Source organism: Dama dama, chromosome 32, assembly GCF_033118175.1.
Source record: "Dama dama isolate Ldn47 chromosome 32, ASM3311817v1, whole genome shotgun sequence".
In the NCBI taxonomy this organism is placed as follows: domain Eukaryota; kingdom Metazoa; phylum Chordata; class Mammalia; order Artiodactyla; family Cervidae; genus Dama; species Dama dama.
The window spans coordinates 33,144,660-33,166,798 of NC_083712.1; the positions used below are offsets into that span (position 1 = coordinate 33,144,660).

General features: G+C 38.8%; 1 protein-coding gene across 4 annotated transcripts in view; it reads left to right on the plus strand.

Moving 5' to 3' along the window:
• WRN (WRN RecQ like helicase) overlaps positions 1-22,139 on the plus strand; it is a 118,966-nt gene that overhangs the window by 62,581 nt on the left and 34,246 nt on the right. For all 4 annotated transcript variants that reach the window (XM_061134831.1, XM_061134829.1, XM_061134832.1 and 1 more), the window contains 4 exons: positions 9,541-9,715; positions 14,106-14,287; positions 19,051-19,152; positions 19,436-19,528. In XM_061134831.1, coding sequence (XP_060990814.1) covers positions 9,541-9,715; positions 14,106-14,287; positions 19,051-19,152; positions 19,436-19,528 — 552 coding nt within the window. The remainder of the gene's footprint in view (positions 1-9,540; positions 9,716-14,105; positions 14,288-19,050; positions 19,153-19,435; positions 19,529-22,139) is intronic.

Genomic DNA, 22,139 nt, shown 5'->3' on the forward strand with positions numbered 1-22,139 from the left:
AATCTAGGAAAATAGGATTTAAAGAACACTGTTAGTATTTTCCTTCTCAGAAAGTAATAAAAAGAAGATTGATCCTAGGTTAGGAAACCCTAAAGTAACTCTTAAGGTCTCTTAGGGTGAATTTAAATGTGGAATTCACTGTTGGCTTGACTGTGCTGTGTCCAGGTTAGAGCGCACATGTAAGGAATGTATCTGAGTGTTCTAGTGTCGTTCGGCTGCTCTAGGGAATCTCTCCGAAGTGACTATACATTGTACTACACTTCCTTTCTGTCCTTGGAGAAGGCTATTTATTTTACATTAGAGTCTCCACAATCAGATCCTTATTTACATTCGTAATATTTGATCCTTTTCAGTCCATAGCATTCTCAAGCTCTATGGTATTTCTCCCTAGTAACCCTATCCTTTTTGAAACTGTGCTTGCCTTTTTTTCCCCCCGACTCTGTGACACTGCGATTATATTGTCCTTTTATCATATCTTACATAAATGATTTCTCCTCACTGTTGTTCATATTAATTCTACTAATTGTGGTTTGTATTACTTTTTAGCTCAGACTGTTATAGTCTCTCCTAGCAGATCTCCTTGCTCCTCAGGACTCCCTGGTGCATCTGTATATAGTTTTCAGGTTTATCACCTGAGAGCATATCCCCTGAGTCTTGGTATTCCTTTTCTTGTGGCTCCCTCTTTCCTAAGACCATCCAAAGATTTTGATACTGACTGTGACAGTGGTTTTTCTAAAAGCAAATCCGAAATGATTTTGCACCTGTTTTGCATCCTCTAAGAAGAGTTGTGGTAGCCGGGAAACTTGAAGAGTCAGAATGTTCTCTGTAGAACTTGGGCAAATAGAAGTTTACCTCTTGGAAATTCCCTGGCAGTCCAGTGGTTAGGGCTCCATGCTTCCACTGCAGGCAGCATGAGTTTGATCTCTGGTCGGGTAACTAAGGCCCCACATGCCATGTGACTTGGCCAGAAACAAAGAAAAAAAGAAAAAATTTTCCTCTTAATGAGCACCGAGATGGAGGGTAAGTTAAGACTTCAAAATATTACCTGTTATCTTCATTTTCTTGCTTTCATTTAATTCTACTGTTTGTTTAACTGTATTCACATTTTTTCTCTTCATTGAGCCATCATGTTTCTTAAAGTCTTCCCTTATTTGTTTTCTGTATGCTGCTGCTGCTAAGTTGCTTCAGTTGTGTCTGACTCTGTGCGACCCTATAGACGGCAGGGCAGCCCATCAGGCTCCCCTATCCCTGGGGTTCTCCAGGCAAGAACACTGGAGTGGGTTGCCATTTTCGTCTCCTGTGCATGAAAGTGAAAAGTGAAAGTGAAGTCGCTCAGTCATGTCCGACTCTTTGAGACCCCATGGACCACAGCCTATCAGGCTCCTCCATCCATGGGATTTTCCAGGCAAGAGTACTGGAGTGGGGTGCCATTGCCTTCTCCATTTCTATATGCATGATGCGTTTAATTTAAATAAGCCTGTCTCACCTATCTAACTTGATTAAATGAGGATAGATTTTTTTTTCCCTCTCAGAAAGTTGTTATGAGGAAATAACAGTCTTTAGTAAACCTCTTAGCAAAATAACGAATCCTCTTGTAATAGTGAGGTAGGAGACAGATAGGCCCCAGGCTGAGCAGCTGCAGCCAGTTTCCCACCGACACTTTGAGATAAGATGGTGGAAGGAGCACTGGGCCCTGAGACAGTGACCACAGTTTCCTCATTCTTATGGTTAAGGGGATTTCTCAGCCTGAAACAGTGTGCAGAGAAAGTCCTCAGTTGTCCCCTCAGGAATTCCATATGACACAACTCTAGGGGAGGGGTCGAAGGATGGGGGAGGCGACAGCCCGTAACGTGTCCTGCCAACCTCCCTGAAACCTTTGCACTGGAATCCATCTTGGCTGAGAATCGTGCACACCCACCAGGAAGGACCCTGAGTCAGGCCAGATATGGGCACAAGCAAGATGATTGGCCAGAGACAGCCCGGAAGACTGCCCCCATGTAAGTGATCCATGCCACCCCTGTTGGGTGCAACTAACTCTGCGAGTTCACCCATATGCTCTTCCACACAAGCTTTGCTTCTGTTAATAGTAACAGCCTTTAGGGGCTGGTTGATTCCATGTGCCACACCTGAATCTTTGAGATACCTGGTCCTGGAGGATACATCCCAGTATTGGAAAAATAATCATAGGGCTGTACAATCAAAATAAGCTCCCCAGGGAACCCCTGGCAACTGCAACATTTTTCTCTATTCAGGGAACTAAGTTCAGCTAAAGACATCTGATTCAGGGTTGCTGGGGATCTTGGGGACGCCGTGGACCCCTTCTAGATTAAAAGAAAGAAAGTGAAGTTGTTCAATCATGTCCAACTCTTTGTGACCCAAGGGCTGTAGCCCACCAGGCTCCTCAGTCCATGAAATTTTCCAGGCAAGAGTACTGGAGTGGGTTGCCATTTCCTTCTCCAGGGGATCTTCCTGACCCAAGGGTTGAACCCAGGTCTCCCACATTGCAGGCAGACACTTTGCCATCTGAGCCACCAGGGAAACCCATCTAGATTAAAGCCTTCTGGTAAATGTTCCCGGGATGCCAGATTACATTTCTAGGTTAGCCTCTTTGTTCTTGGTTGCAGCTTGTTCAACATGAGGGGACCTCCTCCTGAGTCAGAGGGAATACCTCTGGACTGTGTCCTTAAGAACTGGAAGCTGTTTAAATTAGATGGGCTAAGAAAAGAAAAACTTAAGTTTTTTTGTAATACTTCCTGGCTTTTATATAATTTGGGTGATGGAGAAAGATGGCCCCAAAATGGGTCTGTAAATTATCATCCCATCTTGCAGTTGGATCATTCTTGCCGCAGGTTGGAACAATGGACTGAGGTTCCCTGTGTCCCTTTACCGGAGTCCTGCCCTGTGCAGCTCAGAGGCCTGGGGAACCAGAGAATTCTCCCAGCATTCTAGACAGTCCTCATTTAACTCCCCCCAACTCTCAGTGGGGAAACCGAGCCTCTCCTATTCCTACAAGTACCCCTAATTCTCCAGATCCCCCTGGCAAATCCCAAACCTTGCTTCCCTGTTCACCTCTAAACACACTGGTACCACACTTTGCCAACAAAGTTCCATCTAGTCATGGCTGTGGTTTTTCCAGTAGTCAGGTATGGATGTGAGAGTTGGACTGTAAAGAAAGCTGAGCACTGAAGAATTGATGCTTTTGAACTGTGGTGTTGGAGAAGACTTTTGAGAGTCCCTTGGACTGTAAAGAGATGTAACCAGTCCATCCTAAAGAAGATCAATCCTCAATGTTCATCGGAAGGAGTGATGTTGAAGCTGAAACTCCAATACTTTGGCCGCCTGATGCGAAGAACTGACTCATTTGAAAAGACCCTGATGCTGGGAAAGATTGAAGGCAGGAGGAGAAGGGGACGACAGAGGATGAGATGGTTGGATGGCATCACCGACTCAATGGACACGAGTTTGGGTAAACTCCAAGACTTGGTGATGGACAGGGAGGCCTGGCATGCTTCGGTCCATGGGGTCACAAAGAGTCAGACACGACTGAGCAACTGAACTGAACTGAAGTGACCCCAGGATGAAAAAACTAATCTCATCACTGAGGTATCTCTTAGGTGGGACTTCCAGTCACCCAGGATCAGGGAGAAAGTGTCCTCCCAGGGAAGTGGCAAATGGCGAAAGCACAGTCAGAGTGCACACGCCCTTCTCTTTAACGATTCAGCGGGGTGCAAGCAAAGACTGGGCCAGTTTTCTGAAGACCCTAGTAGGTTTACTGAAGGATTTCAGGCCCTAACCCTGGCATTTGATTTAGCCTGGAAGGATGTCCAACTAATACCCACTACCTGCTGTACCTGTGAGGAGAAGCAGAGGGTTTGGCCCGCAGCCTCGGAGCACACTAAGCAGCTGGCCGGGGCCCAGCCCAGCGTCTGTGATGCGGGTGGGATGCAGAATCCCACTGCGGATGAGAACTTCCTGGTGGGAATGAGGGCCAGGAACCGCATGCTTCAGTGCCTATTAGAAGGAATGAGGATTGCATTAGAAAACCAGTCAGCTATGAAAGGGTCAAGGAAGTGAAAGAAGAAAATCCAGCCCTCTCTTAGGGGCAACTTGTGGAGGCTTTTAGAACGTTTACTAACATAGACACCTCCACTCCTAAGGGTCAGTCCCTATTGGGATTACCTTTTATCATTCAGTTCACCCCTATGACATTAGGCGAAAACTTCAAATGTTACAATCAGGGCCACAAACCCTGATGCCCCCCCTTCTAGAGGTGGCTTTTGGGGTAAAAAATCAAGCTGAGGAGAAGGCAGGAACTCGGCGTGAATTGAGGCAGGCCAGAGCCAAAGCTCAGCTGATAACGGTTGCTGTCGGACATGCTTTGCAACTTCAGGGCAACAGAGAGGGGACAGCAGGTGTCAACCATCAGTCCAGAGGTAAGACCAGCAAGGGGGAATGCTTCAAAGGCAAGTCAACTGACCACTGGGCCCGTGAATGCCAGAAGGAGCCTCCCAGGCCATGCCCAGTCTGCAGACAGACTAATCATTGGAGATGGGACTATTCTTGGTCCTGAAAAGAAAGAGGCACTCCTGCTTCTGAGATGACCATGCTGGGCTCCTGAGGTGTGCCAGCAGCTTCCCCCATGCCTGCCCTGAGATGTATATCTCCATCAAGGAGCCCCGGGTCATCTCTGATGTGGCAGAAAGAAGATTGATTTTTTACTTGATACAGAAGCCATTGACTCTGGCCTGACTTCTTACTCTGCACCTTTTTCCTCTAAAAGCCACACAGTGACAGGTGTCAGTGAAAAGCCTCACACCTGTTACTTCACTGGAATCACACTTGCCAGTTTGAACAGTGTTTGGTCTCATCATCTCACATGGTAGCAAAGTAATGCTCAAAATTTTCCAAGCGAGGCTTCAACTAAATGTGAACAGAGAACTTCTAGATGTTCAAACTGGATTTAGAAAAGGCAGAGAAACCAGAGATCAAATTGCCAACATCTGTTGGATCATAGAAAAAGCAGGAGAGTTCCAGAAAAACATGTACTTCTGCTTTAAAGACTATGCCAAAGCCTTTGACTGTGTGGATCACAACAAACTGGAAAATTCTTCAAGAAATGGGAATACCAGACCACCTGACCTGCCTCCTGAGAAATCTCTATGCAGGTCAAGAAGCAACAGTTAGAACTGGACATGAAACAATGGACTGGTTCCAAATAGGAAAAGGTGTATGTCAAGGCTATATATTGTCACCCTGCTTATTTAACTTATATGCAGAGTAGATCATGTGAAATGCCAGACTGGATGAAGCACAAGCTGGAATCAAGATTTCCGGGAGAAATATCAATAACCTCAGATACGCAGATGACACAACCCCTATGACAGAAAGTGAAGAGGAACTAAAGAGCCTCTTGATGAAAGTGAAAGAGAACAGTGAAAAAGGTGACTTAAAACTCAACATTCAAAAAATGAAGATCATGGCATCTGGTCCCATCACTTCATGGTAAATAAATGGAGAAACAATGGAAACAGTGAGAGACTTTATTTTCTTGGGCTCCAAAAATCACTGCGGATGGTGACTGCAGTCATGAAATCAAAAGTCACTTGCTCTTTGGAAGAAAAGCTATGACTAACCTAGACAGCATATTAAAAAGCAGAGACATTACTTTGCCATCAAAGGTCTGTATAGTCAAAGCTATGGCTTTTCCAGTAGTCATGTATGGATATGAGAGCTGGACCATAAAGAAGGCTGAGCATCAAAGAACTGATGCTTTTGAACTGTGATGTTGGAGAAGACTCTTGAGAGTCCCTTGGATTGATCAAGGAGATCCAATCAGTTCATCCTAAAGGAAATCAGTCCTGAATATTCATCGGAAGGACTGATGCTTAAGCTGAAGCTCCAGTATTTTGGCTACCTGATGTAAAGAGCTAATTCATTAGAAAAGACCCTGATGCTGGGAAAGATTGAAGGCAGGAGAAGAAGAGGACAACAGAGGAGGAGATGGCATCACCGACTTGATGGACATGAGTTTGAGTAAGCTCCGAGAGTTGGTGATGGACAGGGAAGCCTGGCATGCTGCAGTCATGAGGTTGCAAAGAGTTGGACATGCCTGAGCAACTGAACTGAACTGAAGTGGGCTGACATGCCCACTTTTGGTTGTCACTGAGTGTCCTACCCCACTAATGGGGAGAGACCTTCTGAGTTCTTTTCTGAGTTCCCTAACCATATTATGGTTAGAAGGTCCCGAGCAGCGCCCCCTGCCCTTTTCTTTCTTTTTTTTTTTGTTAAGCCATGACTCTTGCCTATAAGCAGTAAACCCTGCAGTTTGGGACAGAGAAGTCCCTGAGAGGGCCATGAATGCCCAACCTGTAAAAATTAGCTTTAATCCAGAAGCTGCCTACTCTAACAAGAGACAATACCCCATAAGTTTCTAAGCAAAAAAAGAGTTATACAACCCCTCTTAGATAAATTCTTAAGACCTCTTGGTGCCCTGTCAGTCTCTTACCCCTGATCTGCTGGTTGTTAGGCCAAATGAGGAATATAGGATGGCGGATGGCCTCCGAGCAGTAAATGATACAGTGGTTCCTATATATCCCCTTGTGATTAATCCTTACAACATCTTAGTCCAGCTCCCTCAGGATGCTAAATGGTTTATCATGCTCAACCTCAAGGATGCCTTCTTTTGCATCCCAGTTCATCTCTCATCACAGTATCTGTTTGCCTTTGAGTGGACCAACTCCCACTTGGGTCAGATGCAACAATATACCTGGACAGTCTTGCCTTAGGGGTTTTGAGATAGCCCGCACTTGCTCGCTCAGGCCCTAGGAAAGGAATTAAGGGAAATATGCCTAAAAGAAGGACCTGTTCTACAGTATGTAGATATATTAATATATAGCCCCTCCATGGAGGCGTCAGATCAGAACACCATTGAAATTCTTAATTTCCTTGGGACTCGAGGTTATAGGGTCTCCCAGAAAAAGGTGCAGATCTCAAAGCAACAAGTTAAATATATGGGATACATTATAAGTCCTGGAAGTAGACAACTATCTCCAGATAGAAAATAAGCTGTATTAGGCCTAGACACTCCAAAGACAAAAAGATATCTCTATACCTTGGGCTTCCTAGGTGGTGCTAGTAGTAAAGAACCCACCTGCCAATGTAGGAGACGCAAGAGATGCAGGCTCGACCCCTGGGCCCGGAAGATCCATCACAGCTCCTGCTCTGAGGCCTCCCAGTTGACAAAAGCCGTGCATCTGGTATGTTAAGTTTATTTCTTCGAGGTGGCAGCAGTTCCATGTCAAGATGATGGTGATGCAGGGATTCTAGCCACTCCCTAAGCCAGATTTTTCTGGACCAACAGCGGTCTCCCTGGGGCTCCACAGCCAGGCAGGATGAGGGTTCTGTGGCCCCAGTTAGGTAGGGTCCATGAGCCCGATGCCAGCCTGAAGAAGCTACAGAAGGTGGACCTTTGCCCTGCATCCTCCCAATAAAAATTCCCTGGGGTCCAGGAATCTGAGAGGGGTTGTGAGCTAGGCAATAGACGGGCCCCAGGCTGAGCTGCTGCAAACAGTCTTCTGTTGACACTTTGAGAGAAGATGCCATCAGGAGCACTGGGCCCTGAGACCACAATTTCCTCTTGTGGTCAAGGGGTTGTCTCATCCCGACGTGTGCAGAGAATGTCCTCAGTTGTCCTCTAAAGAATTCTGGATAATGCAACTCTAGAGGAGGGGAGAAGAAAGGAAGAGATGCCAGCCCATAATATGTCCTGCCAACCTCCCAGAAACCTTTGAGCTGACCAAGGAAGAACCCTGAGACAGGCCACATATGGGAACAAGCAAGATGACTGGCCAGACATAACCCAGAAGAGTGCCCTCATATAAGCAATCTAAGCAACCCCTACTGGCTGCAGCTCACTCTACGAGTTTGCCTTTATTTTCTTCCACACATGCTTTGCCTCCAATAAATGCTCTGTCTGCTGGTCTTTTATGAATTTTATGGCAAAGAAGACAAAGACAAATGTTTGTCATCAATGTTCTAGTCATTTCTGCGGTAGTCAATAGGAATGTTCACTGCTTTGATTTTTTCTGCTTTATACATTCAAATTTTTATATTTTCTACTTTTTTTTAATGTAAAAAGTGATCCACATTGTTAGTATCATTTTGAACAGTACGGATGCATGTAAACTGAAGAGTACTTAGATTTTTCCGATACCATTCCTCAGTTTTCACTGTTGATATTTTTGTATTTAGCTTTATAGGCTTCTGTTCTTTGTTTTAGACTATGTAAATATGTGCTCTCAGCTGTTCTTGTTGTTAGCTTGCCACAGAAATGGTTTTGCAGTATGTCCATTTTGTCTGCAATTTTCCTCCTTTTTGTATCTCTGTTATCTTTCTGTATATTGTGTTTTCTTAAATTAGGCCTTAATGTTTTAAGATGTTACAGTATTCATGTTTTGGTGCCCAGTTTTTCCTTCTTTGAAAAATATTTTTTTAAATGAGATTCTTGTCCATTAAAAAGATAATTTGCATTTTTTTTCACTCCACGGAGTTATCTACTATGACATTTTGATATGGAAGCCCATTTGGTTACTCTCAAAAATTACTTTGAGTAGATTATTTAGTAAGACTCTTAGAGTAAAATTAGTTCATTTATTATTTTAGTTATTATTTCATATATAAGTTTTCAATTATTTTTACCATAGTCCTTCTTAAAGGTTTTTATACATTTACTTTTTAAATATTTGATTCACTTTCATAGCATGAATGTGTACGATCAAATCTAAGTGGTACGTTCTTTTTTATATTTGTTGGGTCAGCATAAATGAATGTATTTATGTAAATGAATATATTGAGGAATTAAATATTCTATGAAATCATCATTTAAACTTTTAATAAGTGCAGGTTTCTAAAACAGACTTTCTAACATGTTATTTTCTATAACATAGCCTTAAGATTACCAGTAAATGCTTCTTTGAACTATGTAAATGATCTTTTATTATTACTTGAAAGTTCTTGTTTTTTTGGTAAACATATAGAAATTCAATTTTACAATCATAAGAGAGATAAGAATAATGTAAAAATTTATTCTTTGTAAATATTACATTTCTTGTATAAATGAAGAGTAATTGTTAAACTAGTGTTCTGCATTTCCAAAAGGATGGTAATTGTATTTCCATTAGTTTGTTGGTTTTTAGCAAGCCTTCTGCTTCAATAAATAAACTTGTCTCTGGTTTTAATTTGAATAAAAAACTGAAGTCAGTGGTGTTTTTGTTTAACATAATTTATTTCCACATCTGAGTGTCCAAAATGTTTTAGATTTTTCTTAAATATATCATTGCTTTTTTTTTTTTTTAAATATATCATTGTTTTTTATATGCATTCTCCTTTCAGTTTTTTACTGAAAGGAAAATGTAAATTAAAATTTAAACATGAAATTAAATTAAAAATGTAAAAAGAAGGGAAAATTAAATCATGTAAAACTCAAACATATATATATATATATATATATATATTTGTCCTTTTGCTCTTCTTTTTCTTTAGTTCTGCTTGGGAATTTGAAGGTCCAACTATCATCTATTGTCCTTCCAGAAAAATGACAGAACAAGTTACAGCTGAACTTAAAAAACTGAAGTTAGCCTGTGGAGCATACCATGCAGGACTGAGTGTTAACTTAAGGAAACAAGTTCATCATAGGTTCTTGAGAGATGAAATTCAGGTGTGAAGATGGATCATCATTACTGTCTTTTCCCCATACTGGAAATAGATATTTCTATAATAGTTATTTATGAATCTTTATTGAACATTTTCTTTGTGTTCCCCAACTTCCTCACCCGCCCCTGCCCCGCGCCCCCTCCCCCCCCCCCCATGGAGGGATAATGTTTTTTGGTTTTTAATTAATTTTTTTTTTATTTTTAAAGTATATCTTATATTAGAGTATAGTTGATTTACAATGTTTTGTTAATTTCACATATACATACTATATATAAAATAATAGGACTAACTAATAGGAACTAATAGGAACCTATGATACAGCACAAGTAACTATTCAGTACTCTGTAATGACCTGTATGGGAATGGACTCTAAAAAAGAGTGGGTATATGTATACCTGATTGACTTTACTGTACGGCAGAAACTAACACATTATAAAACAACATTGTAAGTCAACTATACTCTGTTAAAAATGAAAGGTTTCTTTAAAGTTGGAATTGAACTTCATAATTTAATCATGAAATATTATTTGTTTAAAATTGCAGTGGTAAGGAATCCCCCTGCCAATGCAGGAGACAAAAGAGTTATGGGTTCGGTCCCTGGGTTGGGAAGATCCCCTGGAGTAGGAAATGGCAACCCACTCCAGTATTAGTTGCCTGGAAAATTCCATGGACAGAGGAGCCTGGTGGGCTACAGTTCATGGGGTCCAGTTCGACATGACTGAGCACGAGCCCGAAAATGGAAAAACAGCAATGTATATTAAAAAATTTCAGGTATGCATCCAGGTGATTCATTCGTGCGTATACATTTGAGTACCGTTTTGATGCGCGTAAAGCTGTCACTGTGATAGAATCAGTGTAAAACATGGAAGATAGGTAAGAAAACTTGCAGGCTAGTATCAATGGCAGCCTATACATAGAATGGTGTTTAGGTTCACAGAGGAGGGAACACAAGCTGTTAAGGTAGATTGTCAAATGAAGTTGTACACCCAGGAATAAGCAGTTTGAGTAGAATCTGAACAAGTGAACAGAAGTTCATCAGGTATGCGTGGCTGGGGGTGATGAAGGATAAGGAATTGATTATAGAATTCCTGGAAGAAGGACTGATGTGTGCAAGGCACTTTGATATAAGAGAGCCTACTGGGTTCAAGGAATTGTGAGTAGTTTGCAGTGGTTGGAGATAAAGTATGGAGTAGGAGGGACACAAGTATGGGTAAAATGGCAGGAACTGGTGGAGACTTAGGGAGAGAGTTGAATTGGTTGTTTGCCCAGGTTCTAGAGGATCTTAAAACTTTGCAGAGAGGCAAGCTGGAGTTGGTGTGAAGTTGCCTTATTTTTTCCAGACACGCTGTAGGATTTTTTATTTAAATGAAATTCCATCTAACAGGTAAGACAGATTAAAGTAGAAATGGCCTTGTTGAAGTTGATGTGATGGAGAACCAAGTCCAGGAACGTCCCTGACTCCATGTCAGTGTCTTGGGGGTTGTCTTAAAATCTTCAGAATTCTGCAAAACAGAACTTGAAAACCACTGCGACAGACTGCTCTGTTTTTGAGCAAGATAGTAGTATTATAGAAACATTGGACCGGGAGCATTAAGTAGGATTGATCTGAAGGAGAGAAGAAAGGTATGGATGAAGTTCACAGGAGGTGCTGCGGCTGAGATTCTTATGATTAGAATCCTGGTTCAGTGGGTGTCACGAGGATTATTTTGGAGGATTTCAATTGAAACATGGGAGTAGGTTTAAATCAACACTAACATATCCACCCCCTGTCAATATATGCCTGGAATAGTCCTCATCTCAAATTGAGAGGAACTTAGCTTTGGTTTTGCATTTTCTGTCCAATAGATCATCCATTTCCTATGTATTTAGAACTTTGCACATGCAGCTCACTGTTCATTAAAATGCTGCAGTATGTATCTGCCTGAAGGCATCTGTTCTCTTTCTTCCTCTTCTTTCCAAAGCAAGACCAGCTATCACAGCTGCCTGGAATAGAGGTTTTCTCCAAATCCTTAAATGCTTATATGTTTATTCTGTTATCTCTGAAGCTTGAAAATTATCAGATAAAGTTCATTAGCTGCTGCTTACTAAATCTTAACAATTGATCTTTGTGTCAATAATTGACCAGTGGTTTCTTGTGTCTTGGCGTATTACTAATTATTTACTTAGATAGAAACATCTCCTAGAGACATGAGGAAGACGAGATTTTTTTTCTTCCCTATATTTCATAATGAAATCTAACCACATTTGGATGTAGATTTGCATTTTAAGTCTGTGATCAGTCTTTTAATCCTGGCTTTTAATTTTATGTCCTTTGTATTTTATTTGCCTTTTCAAGATGGCTTGAATTCCTTTCCTTTTTGGGATGAGGTTATGAGTAAATTACTTGATAAAGTATTTTCGTTTACACCTGAGAAGTTCTAATGATATTTTGAAAATCATATCTGTAGAATAGATTGATCTCTTTTAAAGATAGTGTCATGAAAAAAATTAGATCTTAAAAATTTTCATCATACACACACATAGACACATATACATATACATACATACAGTAATCATGTGAGGTGATGGAGGTATTAACCTTACTAAAGTTATCAATCATGTCACAATATATATGTATATCAAATCATGTTATATATGGTAAACTTACATAATGTTATAATTCAGTTATATCAATAAAGTTGGAAAAATTGAATAAGAAATAACATTTAAAACATAAGTATTGGGATTATTATTAGATTGCTTTTTTACTCAAATATAGTAAAACTGACTAGTTGTATTCACACAAAGCTTTTTCTTAATATTATTTCCATTCCTATGTTTATTTTCTTTCATATTTCTCATACTTCCCTTTATTTGTCCTTCCTGCCTTTCTTTTTTTTCTACTCTTGGTACCTCTTAACACGTTTTTGTTTCAAATGGCCCTTTAATATTTACCACTTATGCACACACATAGTTTAACAAACTAAATAGTTCTCTGGTGCTTAAAATGAAAAGCATAAGCCATCATTCCTTCCTGCTTCTTTTTCCTACTCTTAGCTTTTTTAGCGTATCCCTTTGGTGTTTGCCACTGTATCTTGCAATAATTTGCTTGTGCTGCTACTAGTTTACTTATTATTTGCCTGTTAGATTTAGGCATTATCTCTCAATTCCCCGCTATGAAAGGTGAAAGTGTAGCTCTTTGACATCCTTTCCTGCCCTTCTCATTGCATCCAGAAGTTTCTGCCCCCTCTTTACCCAATATATTAATATCATAATTTTGATTAGATCAGTATACTCAAATATTATGTTTATGTATTCTTTATAAATGCTCTTTATATGTAAGGCATGTAGTATACTTAGAGTTGCTTGTACATTTTTTGTATTCTAATTAATACCTTTCAAGAAATGTGTTTAGTTTTTTTTGACAATTATCACTAATTTTCCCCTAGAATTTCCCCTAGTCATGTAAATCTCACCTCTGTATATTCGTTCCTGTTATACCAGTTTTATCCTTTTAAATTTGCAGGGAGAAATTCATATTTCATTCTATATCTTTAATGAGCAGCTTCCTTCTGCCTTTAGCTTCCCTGATGGCTCAGATGGTTAAGAATCCTCCTATAATGTAGGAGACCCAGGGTTTGACCCCTGGGTTGGGAAGCTCCCCTGGAGGAGGGAATGGATACCCACTCCATGATTCTTGCCTGAAGAATCCTATGGACAGAGAAGCCTGGTGGGCTGCAGTCCTGGGGTCACAAAGAGTCAGACACAACTGAGCATGCCCCATACCTGTCTTTCTACCTTAGACTACTGCTAGAAAAATTAAGATGCAGTCTTGAAACTTCAAAATAACCCAAAGGCTCATTTACTATAATGAATATTTTAAGAGTCTCTTTTGTGTCCTGTATTTATATGCTTTTAAAAGAACCATGATGAAAAAAAAAAAAAATAAAATAAAAGAACCATGATGTTCGCTGCTTTTTGTAGAAAGGGAACACATCCTATTTGATGGTCACCGGTCCTAAATCTGTAAATTGGGCAGATAGTTTTTTAAGCTGTAAGTGATTTGTCAAAATTATATTAAATTCCCTGGTGGCTCAGATGATAAAGAGTCAGCCTGCAATGCAGGAGATCCAGGTTTGATCCCTGGGTCGGGAAGACCCTCTGGAGAAGGAAATGGCAACCCACTCCAGTATTCTTGCTTAGAAAATCCCATGGATGGAGGAGCCTGGCGGGCTACAGTCCGTGGGGTTGCAAAGAGTCGGACACGGCTGAGTGACTTTACTTTCACTTTCATATTAAATTCAGTTGCATGCCCGGGACTGTAATGGATGAACTAATTGTACTTACCAAAGGGAAACATGTAAGGTTTTAGTTCTGCTAAATGTTTGTCAAACTCTGTCGTTACTTATCCGCAGTGTGTCATCGCTACCGTAGCTTTTGGAATGGGCATTAATAAAGCTGACATTCGCCAAGTCATTCATTACGGTGCTCCTAAGGAAATGGAATCCTATTACCAGGAGATTGGTAGAGCTGGCCGAGATGGACTTCAAAGTTCTTGTCACGTTCTCTGGGCTCCAGCAGACATGAACCTAAATCGGTAAAAACATTCATTGCTTTCACCCTTGCAGATTTCCTTCTTTCCATATGAACTTCAAAAATATTTGAGGCAACATTCAAAATTTAAACTAATATGTGTAAGTGCATTTAAAACCAAAAGAAAACCCAAGACGTTTAAGAAGATTTGTGGTGAGTTGCCACCCAGAGGAGATGAACTAATTTCATCTATACATCTTTTAGTGTAAAGATTTAACTAAACCAGCACTATACTGGGAATGTAATGTAGATCTTGTGGAACACTTTCAAAATATTGTTCATTGATGATTTGTTTTTCTCTTCAGTTCTCTCAACTTTTTCTGTCTTCAGCCATAGTTACTTTAGATACCATTTATTTTGTTTTTGTTTTTTTCTTCTCATGCTGCTGTGGTGCTTATTCCAAATGATTTCTGTCAATTCCAGTTTGGCTCTAATTACCATTTTTGTTTCTTTTGTTTGTTCTGTGAGAGCATGTCTGCTCTTCTTGCCCATGTGAGTAATCATGTTGCTCTGTACTGACTGACTGCCATGGAAAAAGAATGTGCTTAGTATTTAGAGGCAGGAAAGCCTTACTACTTAAATACTAAACAGGTATTTTGTTGGCATTTATGTTCTGTGAGATTGATGTTGAAAAGAAAACTTCATCTTGCATAATTTTAGTGGCAGGATTTACCAATTTATTCCTTCACCCACAGAAAAAAAAAGTCAAGATAAGAAACATGTATGTGGTGGACTTATTGGCCATTTTATTAAAATGGTGAGAGTGCCTATCTAATAGAGTTTTTATTTTTATTTATTACTCAACAAGTTTTTTAACACTATGTCCCAAGCATTATGCTCTGTACTGAGTGTCCAATGGTAAATAAAAGTAGATATGAATAGGATCTGTTTTTATAGCGTTTACTATATAATGGGAATGACAGATCTTAATCACAGAATCATACAACTGTGGGTACATAGGGTTCATTTTACTGCTCTCTTTGTGTTTGAAAACTTCAATAACCAAAAGTTCTTTTGGAAAGGATCGTGCAAATATGTGTAATGGTATAGCTATTACGTGCTATGAAGGAAATTTGCCTTGAGTAGCCAGTGTAATATTAGGTGTGTGTTTACCCACTTATAAAGATCAGGTAAGTCTTCCTTGAGGAACTAATGAGTTAACTTGAGGTATGAGAGAAGAATAGAGATTAATTAGGTAAGAATGTTTGCTATAAGTTTTAAGCTTCTCCTTTTAGGAATAGTCAGTAGCTTTTGTTTCTTATTGTTATGCCTTTGACACTAGTGTCTTTGTAAAGCTTTTTATAAGCTAATTTAAAATAATTGGGATAGAACACAGCTTTGCATACCACTATTAAATTTGAGGTTGTTAAAAACATTTGGGTTTGTATCAAGCGTAAGTTGATTCCTACCAGTTCTGATTTTATTTGTGCATTGTGTTAAAGATGCTGAAGACTTAACAACTTAAGTTTTGTATTGTGGCTTGTCAGGTTCATCAGTGGATACAATTTCTGTTCATCTGAGTCTCAAAGATATTTTAAATGGTTATCTCATTAAGATATAACGGAGGTTAACAGTGAGCAGTAATCAAATAGTGTTGCCAGAAAACCCATACTTGAATCTTTAATACAGACAGGTTGTTCTTTGTATCCATACTACAGGAAATAAAACTGTAGGGTAAATCAGCATAAAAAATATTTCAACAAGGATCGAGGCCCCAATCTGTGCTATCCTATGACAAACCTCTTCTATTAGAGAAGAGAGAGTTTTAGAATAAATGGAATAGCTGATTTTCAAATGAAAAGATCACTGTAATTCATGAAATGTTTAGAGCCTGTCTTATGCTAGAATCCTGTGACTAAGAGAAGAAACTTGTCTGGTCATCAGTGTAAATATGCAACTAAAATTTTTTTATCATAGAAGCCATACTGTTGGCAAAGTCTCAATGTCTGCAGTTGCTAGTCATTATTTGAAACAATCAAAACCCAGATAGTTACTGTAATCTCTGTTTAAAGGGGATAATTTGCAAATTAATCTCAGTTTAATAAATCTTCCACTGGCTCCAACTGATTTCTAGTTAGGGTATTGCTTTCAGAATATTTATTCTTTTTCAACTTCTTTTTATTCTGTGGAATATTATACATTAACTATTTTGGTAGTCCCAGAAGAACAACAGATATTCATTTGATTTATTGTTAGAAACTTGTTATTTTATTTCCTTCAATTTGTTAGCAAAACTGATGTGTTAAATATTGGTCATTGGAACCAAAAATAAGGGATCTTGTTCTCAGAGTGTGGGCATTTGTTTCCTTTGTTCTTTCTAACTGAGGAAAAGGAGGTGACTCAAACAAACAAATCATTGCAAAATAGGGACCAGATTTTTAGCCCGTGAGCTAGGAATGACATTGGATGGCTGAACTAGGAACTAGAGTCAGTCGTTGAAAGAGACTTTTTAGAGAAATTACATGGAAGGGTACAGTGGTTGGTGGTGTCAGTGGATAAGAATTTTTGAATAAGAAGTCATTTGTGTGTTCAGACTTTCCAGAACTCTAACTGGATTCCCTCTTGGTATCATCCTTAAGAATTGTACTTCTATCAGTACTTTTATCAGTCAGAAGGTTGTATAGTCAAAATATGAGTGAATCAGTTCCCTTTTGATGAGGAGAAGTATTATCACCTAGATCTTGTAGGTTGGGTTGTTTTCTTTTGAAATATTTGTAACCTATTCAACTCAGACTTATATTTATTCTTGGAAAGATATGCAAAGTCTATTTGGGATATTCTCATCATCTAATATGTGATAGTCATGGAATTTCTTCACAGAAGAGTAAAATTAAGAGAGTCAGCATAAGGTATAGGAGTGGTACTTAAAAAAAAGTCTTTTGTGTTATTTTAAAAGTTTATATAAATTCAGCATTATGGGGAAAGAAATTTGAGGGAGGAACTTAATTTTGATAATTTTCTGATGTCTGGTCAGTCAGTTCAGTTCAGTGGCTCAATCTTGTCCAACTCTTTGCAACCCCATGGACTGCAGCACGCCAGGCTTCCCTGTCCATCACCACCTCCCAGAGCCTACTCAAACTCATGTCCATCCAGTCGGTGATGCCATCCTACCGTCTCATTTTCTGTCGTCCCCTTCTCCTTCCATCTTCAATCTTTCCCAGCATCAGGGTCTTTTCCAGTGAGTCAGTTCTTTGCATCAGGTGGCCAAAGTATTGGAGTTTCAGCTTCAGCGTCAGTCCTTCCAGTGAGTATTTAGGACTGATTTCCTTTGGATTGACTGGTTGGATCTCCTTGCTGTCCGTGGGACTCTCAAGAGTCTTCTCGAACACCACCATTCAGAAGCATCAATTCTTTGGCGCTCAGCTTTCTTTATAGTCCAACTCTCATATCCATACATGACTACTGGAAAAACCATAGCTTTGACTAGATGGACCTTTGTTGGCAAAGTAATGAATGTCTCTGCTTTTTAATATGCTATCTAGGTTTGTCATAGATTTTCTTCCAAGGAGCAAGTGTCTTTAGTTTCATGGCTGCAGTCACCATCTGTAGTCATTTTGGAGTCCCAAAAAATAAAGTCTCTCACTGTTTCCATTGTTACCTATCGATTTGCCATGAAGTAATGGGACCGGATGCCATGATCTTAGTTTTTTGAATGTTGAGTTTTAAGTCAAATTTTTCACTCTCCTCTTTCATTTTTATCAAGAGGCTTTTTAGTTCTTCTTTGCTTTCTGCCATAAGGGTTGTGTCATCTGAGTATCTAAGGTTATTGATATTTCTCCTGGCAATCTTGATTCCAGCTGTGCTTCATCCAGCCCAGCATTTCTCATGATGTACTCTGCATATAAGTTAAATAAGCAGGGTGACAACATACAGCCTTGACGTACTCCTTTCCCAATTTGAAACCAGTCTGTTGTTCTATGTGCAGTGATGTCCGGTAAAACCCCATAATACAAAGAGGTAGTTTTTAGAAGGCTGAGAAGTTTTCTGAAGAGCTAAAGTGGTAAAGGCTCATATTTGGATCATGAGTGTTTTCAGTATTCCTTATATAGATTAGATGCCTTAGTTTCTCATGTAAAATAACTTTAATCTTTTACTGGAAAAATATAAAATTTATATAAATTTATATATAAAAATCTATAAATTTATATTAAAATTTATATAAAATATAAAAAAATATAAAAATTCATGAACAGTAGAATGATTGCCAAAAAAGGAAGTAGTATATAAGCCAAAGTGAAAAACAACTTTAGAGTGTTAACCAGTTTTTCATAGGCAATGAAAAAGTTGATATTTGGACATAGGTAGCATTCTTTCAAGGAGAAGGCAATGGCACCCCACTCCAGTACTCTTGCCTGGAAAATCCCATGGACAGAGGAGCCTGGTAGGCTGCAGTCCATGGGGTCACAAAGAGTCAGACATGACTGAGCGACTTCACTTTCACTTTTCACTTTTATACATTGGAGAAGGAAATGGCAACCCACTCCAGTGTTCTTGCCTGGAGAATCCCAGGAATGGGGTCCCACAGAGTTGGACACAACTGAAGTGACTTAGCAGCAGCATTCTTTAAAAGGCAATTTTCATAAAAATCAGAAAAATGCCTAGCTCTTGTGGGGGCATTGATTGGAAAGGGATCCAATAACTTTCTGAGATGATAGAAATATTTTTTGTCTTGTTAGTGGTGTGGATATTTTAGGTTACAAAAAATAAGCAGTAATAAATAAACTGCTAATACAATTTTAATATTACTGTGATATTTTTAATTGACAGGCACCTCCTTGGTGAGATACGCAGTGAAAAGTTTCGATTATACAAATTAAAGATGATGGCGAAGATGGAAAAATATCTTTATTCCAGCAAGTGTAGGCGACTGTAGGTATTGTTTATTTTATATCACTTAATAACAAGGATATATAGATGATACTCTTAAGAAAAATGTTTTACAGAATAATTAGAAATACTTAGAAAATATTTGCTGTTGTTACATATGTGCTGAATTTTTAAGGCAACTTTCTTTGTGCCTCAATAAAGTGAAGCAAAATAATGAGGTCTCAGCTGAATCAGTTAATGTTGATTTCTCCTCATTATTTTCAACAATGAATTTAACATATATGTTTTTGTTCTTTTATTTAATTTTAAATTTTCTCTTGGATAGAATCATCTTGTCTCATTTTGAAGACAAACAACTACGAAAGGCCTCCGCAGGAATTATGGGAACTGAAAACTGCTGTGATAATTGCAGGTCCAGGTACGTTTTTCTTCTAGATGGACATTCTAAAAATCTTCCTTTGTTTCTTTCTTTTCCTTTTCAAATGATTTTAAATTGATTTTTTATGTATTGCAGTTTTTAAAAAAACCAATGAATTTATTTATTTAAAAAGAGGACAAAGCAAGCAGTATTATAACATTTTACTTTTATAGAGAGGTAAACCAATAAGATGGTAGACCTAAATCTAAACATATCAATAGTTACATTAAATGTAAATGGTCTAAAGACTCCATCTAAAGAAATTGTTAGAATTGGTTTAAAAATATGACCCAACCATATGCAGTCCACAAAAAATTCACTACAGATATAATTATATAAGTTGATTAAAAATAAAAGGATACATACATTGTAAAGCAGTTAAACTCCAATTAAAAAATAAATAAGAATTGAAAAAAAAAAAGATAAAAAACTGTATAACTGTATACCATGAAGACATTAATCAAAAGAAAGCTGGAGTTATTTTTAATGGCAGATAATGAAGATTTTGGGGAAAAAGTATTACCAGGGTTACAGAAGGATATTACATGGTGATAAAACAGTCAATTTATGAATGTATTAGTCAGGGTTCTCCAGAGAAACAGATCACATTTGTGTATATACACATACTCACACATATATACAGAGAATGAGAATAAATGAGAGAGAGAGGTTGATTTTAAGGAATTGGCTCATGCTGTTTGTAAGGATTGACAGGTCTGAAATCTGGATCTAATTGACTTTTATAGACCATTTGTCAACAGGAACTACACATTCTTTTCAGGTGCAACTGGAATGTTCTTGAAAATAGACTGTATTTTGGGTCATAAAACCAGTATTAACACACTTAAAAGATTTGTGTTTATACAGAATATATTTTCTAACTAAAATGGAACGAAACTAGAAATCAATAGAAAGATAAGAGGCAAGTCTCCAAATACTTGGAAATTAAGCAACACACTACTAAATAATCTGTCAAAGAGGAAGTCACTAGTTAAGTCAGAAAATATTTTGAATTGAGTGAAATGAAAATGCAAAATATATGGGATAGAACTAAAGTGATACTGAAATGGAAAATTAGAGCATTAAATACTTACAATAGAAGAAAGACTTCAAATTAGTAATTAAGCTTCTACCTTAAGAAACTAGCAAATAGGGATAAAGTAAGCTTAAAGGAAGCCAAAAAAAAAAAGAAAGGAAAGAGTAAAGATAAGGGACTAAATCAGTGAAATAGAAAATAGGAAAACAATTGAGAAAAGCACTGAACTCAAAAGCTCATTCTTTGAAAAGCTCAATAAAATTGACAGAGACTCCTAAAAAGAAAAAAAAAACAAGAGACAGATTACCAATATCTGGAATGAAAGAGGAATTCCACAGACATTAAAAGGGTGAGAAAACACTATGAGTAATTCAGTGCACATACATTCAGTAATTTAGATAAAATGGACCAGTTCCTTGAAAATTCTTAATGGCACCTTGAACAAGAAAACCCCTACAAATATGTAAAGCACCCGACTGACGTAATAGCTGGAAAAAAATCAACAAATTTACCATCAAAGTAGGAGTTCAGTTCAGGTCAGTTCAGTCACTCAGTCATGTGTGACTGTTTGCGACCCCATGGACTACAGCACGCCAGGCTTCCCTGTCCTGGAGCTGGCTCAGAATCATGTCCATTGAGTAGGTGATGCCATCCAACCATCTCATCCTCTATTGTCCCCTTCTCCTCCTGCCTTCAATCTTTCCCAGCATCAGGGTCTTTTCCAGTGAGTTAGTTCTTTGTATCAGCTGGCTACAGTATTGGAGCTTCAACTTCAGCATCAGGCCTTCCAATGAATATTCAGGACTGATTTCCTTTAGGATATGATCTCCTTACAGTCCAAGGGTCTCTCAAGAGTCTTTTCCAGCACCACAGGTCAAAACCATCAATTCTTCAGTGCTTAGCTGTCTTTATGGTCCAACTCTCACATCCATATATAACTACTGGAAAAATCATAGCTTTGACTAGACGAACCTTTATCGGCAAAGTAGTCTCTGCTTTTTAATATGCTGTCTAGGTTGGTCATAACTTTCTTCCAAGAAGCAAACGTCTTTTAATTTCATGGCTGCAGTCACCATCTGCAGTGATTTGGGAGCCCCCAAAAATGAAGTCTGTCAGTTTCCACTGTTTCCACTGTTTGCCATGAAGTGATGGGACCAGATGCCATGATCTTAGTTTTTTGAATGTTGAGTTTTAAGCCAGCTTTTTCACTCTCCTCTTTCATTTTAATCAAGTGGTTCTTGAGTTCCTCTTCGCTTTCTGCCATAAAGGTGGTGTCATCTGCATTTCTGAGGTTATTGATATTTCTCCCAGCAATCTTGATTCCAGCTTGTAATTCATCCAGCCCAGCATTTCGCATGATGCACTCTGCATATAGGTTAAATAAACAGGGTAACAGTACATAGCCTTGATATACTCCTTTTCCAATTTGGAACCAGTCCGTTGGTCCATGTCTGGTTCTAACTATTGCTTCCTGAGCAGCATACAGATTTCTCAGGAGGCAGGTCAGGTGGTCTGGTATTCCCATCTCTTTAAGAATTTTCCAGTTTGTTGTGATCCACACAGTCAAAGGCTTTT